Consider the following 6021-nt stretch of genomic DNA (forward strand, 5'->3'; position numbering starts at 1 on the left):
TTCGCTGCATAACTTGCAACATTTTATCTAATTTTTTTTGTCTAAGGTTAGTTCTTCAATTCAAACGATTAACTTTAGGCAAAGTATGACATAGTTAGCCACAAACCAAACAGGCTCTAAATGTCTAGATGACTTTATTTGATTCAGGAGCCTAATTTTATAACAGTGAGCTTTTTATGTAGTTATGTAGAGTAGGTTGTTTTGTGATTTTTTTTGTTTCTTTTGGCAGGGCTAAAAGGCTTCGGCTTTACGTAGATCGTGGATTTGGTGAACAAGATTTTATATTAGTATGTTGACACTCTAATTATGTGTTTGGTTGAGGGGCGGAGGGGAATGGAACGGCTCCATTCTTATTTTTTATGTTTGGTTTCAACGGGGAGAGCGGAGCGGCTCCTAGAATCTATAAATGATAAATATTTGGGACGCTCTCGCTCCACTAAAACGACCGGATGCGAGCGCTCTCGCGGACGCGAGCACTCTCCTCCCTCTTCTCCACACCACAGTCATATGGCTCTCAACCAAACAATGAACGGAGCGGCTCCGCTCTCTACTCTTCAACCAAACAAAAAATGGAATGGTTCTGTTCTGCTTGCCAAACACAGAATGAAATTATTACTTAATTCTTAGAAACTGGAATAGAGCCGTTACATCCCAGTTGGCTCCCCGACCAAACATAAAGTGTATTTGGTAGTCTATCATCTTCTCATTCCTTACTTTCTTATTTGATTTGTAGAAAAATAAGTTGATCTATCGTTATTTTATTCCTCATAAACTAATAATTATTAATAATATGAGGAATGAGTTAATCCTACCAAAATTATGAAATGACTCATTAACGCACCGCCTTATTTAGAATAGATTGGTTCTTAAAACAAACATCCCATAATTGTTTTTAGATCATACATGTTGCCACCAAGAATAGACCCACTTTCTCTACCAAAGAATACGCTATTTTGACCACCTAATACAATTACTAACAACCACTCCAGTTTTAATTAATAATTTCTCTAATTTTGATAAAATCACCCTACACTCGTTTGATGAATTCGAGGATAAATATGATTGCTAGTCTTTACTATATTAAAGCACCAAATTCAACAGTTGAAATTCAACAATTGTGCCCTGTCAATATTTTTTTTAAAAAAAGCTACACTTCTTTAGAATCAGTCCGTATTTTTTATAATCTCTTCTCTATACTAATATAATAGAAGAGTTTTATGTAAAAATAAGGTAAAATTATATACAAGTGAGTGTTTGAAACTTGGTTGTTTGATCCATATTCAAATTCACCTAATCAATAGAAAATATATATTTTGGCTTTATTAAAATCAAATTTATCCTATGTTATATATAAAAATCGTAGCAATGCATATAAAAATCTGGCTTTATTAAAATCAAATTTATCTTATGTTATATATAAAAATCGTAGCAATGCATATAAAAATCATAGCAATGCACGGACATATACCTAGTAACTACTCTAGTTTTTAGTTCTAATTTTGTTTTAAAAAAACCACTCTACTCTTGTTTTGAAGAGTTCACGGGTGAAATCCCTCAACTCTCTCGCGAACAGTCGTCTATTTCAAGAGGCGAGGCACTTGTTTCGTGAAAGAGTGAAATGATGCCAACAATGCTCGGTCCACAGAATCCAAGTGGTATTTCTATTGTACTCGTAGAATTTGCTCAAAAGAATTAGTAGCATTTTTAGAGAGAGAGAGAGAGAGAGAGAGAGAGAGAGAGAGAGAGAAAAGTTTGAAAGCTGGCCCTGTGTCGTCCATGCACCACTTTTGGCTCCAGTTTGTTCTAATCTTCAGTCTACAAGAGGCCATTTTCAGTTTTCAGAAACAAGCCGCTAGCTTCAGCTCTAGCGTCAGTTACACCAAGATGAACGACAATTGCTAAGGTCGGGACAGATTATCTCCTGTGAAATAGAATACAGCAAAATTACCATTCTAAGCCAACAAAGCTTCAGAGTCCGCATGAACTTCCTTCATCAGTTCACTACTACAGGTGCCATAAGGCAGAAAGCAATACAAGTCCATCACAGTTTCAAGTCACATGCACTGCATGATAAAAATAAGTAAACAGATGGTACAAGCATCGTGCCATCGCAGATCTTATACTGGGACAAGAACACAGGCTCCTATCTCGTCTCATAAGTTAAACGCTTCATACCACATGATGGGAGTAGAGCCCATAAGGGAAAAGCTAGTAAGGGCGATATCGCCGGCTGTGCCCTTCGCCACCTCTGCCACTGTCTCTTCGGTCACTACCCCTCCGCGGTGGGGGCGGAGGCGGCATTCCACCAGGTTGTTGCCTGTCGACAGAAGAATATGCTGTCACAAACTGCAGATATGTGCTCAGGCAGACATTGAGCTTCAGGCAGAATATGCTGTCACAAACTGCAGGAATGGTCTTACAGGACATAGCCAAGGCGGCCATCAGGAAGCACCATCGGCACCATCCTCATTCCTGCCGGTGCTGGTCCTCTGCCATATATCATTGGCTGCCAAAAGTATTATGTTAATAAAGCAAAATAACACAATGCAGTATTGCATACATGTGATTGTCTGAATGGTTAGGTTGGATCACCTGGTTGTATGCAGGACCGCCGCCACCATAAGCACCATATGGATCTCCCATGTAGCCACCACCACCATAGGGAGGAAGGGGATAATTAGGGCCTCCTCCAGGCCTGTGTGAATGATCAGGTTTCTTATCTGCCAATGGTTTGGCCATGGACACTTCCAGTACTTGACCTGCATCAAGTAAGCCCAAAGGTTACATCTAATATGGATCTATTCATGACAAAGCAGTTCTAGCAACTAAAACTCCTTTTATACCAATAAATGTCACTCAAGATCTAAATAAAATAATCAATTGTACTGCAAGGCGAGAGAGAGATGCCCAAGTAATCAGTATCGGCACCAATAGAAACTGATGTGATTTTTATGTGATTCAACTACGGATAATTTCTGATAATTTTGTTCAAAAACAAATTCTGATTGTGCTGCTACTGTGGCTCTGAATTTCACAGGAAACTGGATGATAGCAGGTAGAGAAGTTTACCATCGATTTCATATTTTTCACTTCCTTTAACTGCCTTCAATGCACTTGATCTTTCTGCAAAGTGAACAAAGCCAAAGTCTCTCTTATGACCAGCCTTGGCAGGAGGCAGAACGATTTTTGTGACCTCTCCATGTTTGTCAAACAGGTCCTTTATCTTCTCTTTAGAAACATTTTCAGGTAGGTTCTTCACATATATAGTCTTCACCTGAGTAATTGTAGCAAATATTCAAATCCTCAGTCAACAGAGAAGGGCAATTTCTGCATACAAAAATTTAGAAGCAAAGATTGCTCTAAAGAAACAGGATACTCATCTAATGAGTATACAGCTAGCACATGTTGAAATAATGACAAGTCAATTAATGTATATTACCAAGTAAGTCTAACAATCAACAAAAGTATTTTGCATAGCCAATCCCCAAGAATCCACATTACACACACAGCAGTTCAAAGATAAGCTGACTAGTTCACCGAGGCAGAACATGCCATCATACCAATTTATAGCTATCAATCTAGGAGAAGATTAGGCATTAGAAACATGCCCACATAGCACTCAGTTCTTCATACAACACCATAAACTCAGGCCTGATTTAGAAAAGGCACTAAACCTTTTACCAAAATATCAAAGTGCAAAATGACTAATCAGCAAATACAACTATTAAGCCCCAAATATTTAATACTTCTTTTGTTTTTTTCATTTTTCAGTGGCCACATCCTGTTCCTAACAGATTATGACAGAAGAAAAAGGCAAACAGGGATTCATTTACATCAAATTGCCAATTCATCTAGGACGGTAGGAAACAGACTTGCACAAGCCTATCATTGCAAAACCAAAAGGCCTAAAAATTGAAATATAACAATACAATAGAATTTGAATTTGAATTTTTAGCCCAAATGTCTACCTGAGCAGCTGCAGATGAAGCATCTGTTGAACCCTTAGGTTCAGCCCAACTAACAGTCAACTGGCTCCCATCAACCTTGAAGTTTGGAGATGAAAGTTTCTGCCTGGCATAGTCTGCGCAGGCATGGTTGTAATACTCAACAAAGAGGAAGCCACGGTTACGGTTTGGGTCATGCTGATCCTGTGCAAACAGCATCTCAATATTAGTGAATCTGGAACTTGTGGTGTACAAACGAAAACAAGCACGAAACCACAAAGCACACCTTAAACATCTCAATGTTGATAACACCTGGACCCTTCCCCTTGATAGTGTTGGTAAGCTCCTCCTCGCTCAGCCCCTTGGGCACATTCCCAACAAACAGCCTGTGCTTTGCCTGCGACAGAGAGCACCGCAAAGTCCTCCCCTACAGCACCAAAAACCATCGGATATAAGCACATTGCGCAGAACACATGACAGAATGTGGAAACCCAGTGTTAGGTAGAACAATCAGCAGCTCAGAAGGTCGCCAAAATTAGTAGCTACCTTGAACTCCCTGTCTTGCACATCCTCGATGGCGCGCTGCGCAGCCTCCTTGTCCATGAAGGTGACAAAGGCGAACCCCTTGTTCTCCTTTGTGTCCTTATCCTTGGTCAACCTCACCTGCCATTCCATTGACCCCCACAGAGACCCACATTACAACCCTCATGCATGTAACAAGCTGATGGTAAGAGGAAACGGCAGGGTTCGTGTGTCGCGTGAAACTGACCTCATATATTTCTCCCAACGGCTCGCACAGCTCACGGAGGTCCTCCTCCGTGATGTCGCGGGGCAGGCCACCAATGAAGACCTCAGAGCCATGGGGCGGCAGGGCGAGCATGTCATCCCACTTGCTCCTCTCCTCCTCGTCCTCGGGCCCGCCACCGGCGACGTCGGGCCCCTTGCCCGTGTCATCCCCGCCTTTACTTCCGGCCGGCTCCGGCTCCATCCCGGCGTCGTCGTCGGCGTCGCCGTGGCGCTCGTCATTGTCGTCATCCTCCTCGGGCTCCTCCGAGTCGTCCCGGCTTCCGCGGCGACGGTACCCGGCGTCGTCGTCGTCCATGCCGTCGTCGTCCCCCTCCAGGTCCACCTGCTCCTCCGGCTCCTCCGACGGCTGCCGATCCGACATCGCCGACAGCAAACCCTAACCCTAGACCAGGCAAAGAGGTCAAAAAAATCATCACAAAAAAAATACACAGGGGAACTCGCGTCGGGCGGACGGAATCGCGCGGGCGCGCTGCGGATCTGGGAGAGGGGGTCGGGAAACCGGGGCTCGTGTTCGCTCGTTACCTTTGCGCCGGAAAAAACCTACGCGCGGCATGATTGATCGATTGAAACAGGAGCAAGCAGTAGTAGTATAGAGATTAGTAGCAGTGGAGCAATTCGATTCAGTCGCAGCAGCAGAAGGAATTGGAGGAGGGAGATCGAGGGGGGAGGCGGGGTGCTTACTGGAGTGTGGAGGTGGTGTGGGTTGGGGAATTTGGCTTTTGGGGGCCGCCTCCGCCAGCAGGTGAGAGACTCAGCAGGGCTGTCCGCCAGCCTCGCGGGGAGCCTTTATAGCGGCCGGTAGGGCGTCCCTGTCGGCACCGCTGCTCGTTGCTCCGTCTTCAGATCCAACGGTAGGGAAGGATGCAAGGGATGCCCTGCCGTACAGTAACATCAACTTTGTGTTTGATGCGCTACATAAACATGACAAGCAATTGTTTGTTGAACCTTTTGTCATCTGTTTTTGTTCCTCGAGATAGGAATATGATATGTATGATTGTGTTTTCGTGATTACGTATTCTGCTGTCTTGTGTTTTTAGTCTACCAAGCATACATTGAAAAACTATCAAACATCATTTAATTCATGTTTCTAATTGATCGTTTCTTCAAAATTTCATATCTGGGATTTATTTTATAATGACTATAACATCTATAATATAAGATAATATTAAGAGCATCTTTTAAAGCATCCAATTTTTAAGAATCTATAGTAGTTTCAAATATACCAATTTATGTCCTAATTTATAGAAACCGGATTTTCAATTTCTTAAAA

At 42.7% G+C, this 6021-nt stretch overlaps 1 protein-coding gene across 4 annotated transcripts; it reads right to left on the bottom strand.

Annotated features, from left to right (window-relative positions):
• Window positions 1-1914: 1914 nt before the first annotated feature.
• LOC100191663 (uncharacterized) lies at window positions 1915-5670 on the bottom strand. 4 transcript variants are annotated; one of them, XM_035966611.1, is made up of 10 exons: window positions 5433-5557; window positions 5274-5291; window positions 4714-5133; window positions 4491-4607; window positions 4231-4371; window positions 3969-4142; window positions 3070-3274; window positions 2593-2759; window positions 2421-2506; window positions 1915-2317 (listed from the first exon to the last, which is right to left on the bottom strand). In XM_035966611.1, the coding sequence occupies exons 3-10, from the start codon at window positions 5110-5112 to the stop codon at window positions 2209-2211; spliced, it is 1398 nt and encodes a 465-aa protein (XP_035822504.1). In that variant the 5' UTR covers window positions 5113-5133; window positions 5274-5291; window positions 5433-5557; the 3' UTR covers window positions 1915-2208. The 4 variants fall into 4 exon arrangements, with proteins under 4 accessions (XP_035822504.1, XP_008676440.1, XP_008676441.1 ...); NM_001137092.1 differs by having other exon boundaries at window positions 1988-2317; window positions 3969-4148; window positions 5433-5474; XM_008678218.4 differs by lacking the exon at window positions 5274-5291 and having other exon boundaries at window positions 3969-4148; window positions 5433-5670.
• Window positions 5671-6021: the final 351 nt, after the last annotated feature.

Source organism: Zea mays, chromosome 4 (assembly GCF_902167145.1).
Source record: "Zea mays cultivar B73 chromosome 4, Zm-B73-REFERENCE-NAM-5.0, whole genome shotgun sequence".
Taxonomy (NCBI): domain Eukaryota; kingdom Viridiplantae; phylum Streptophyta; class Magnoliopsida; order Poales; family Poaceae; genus Zea; species Zea mays.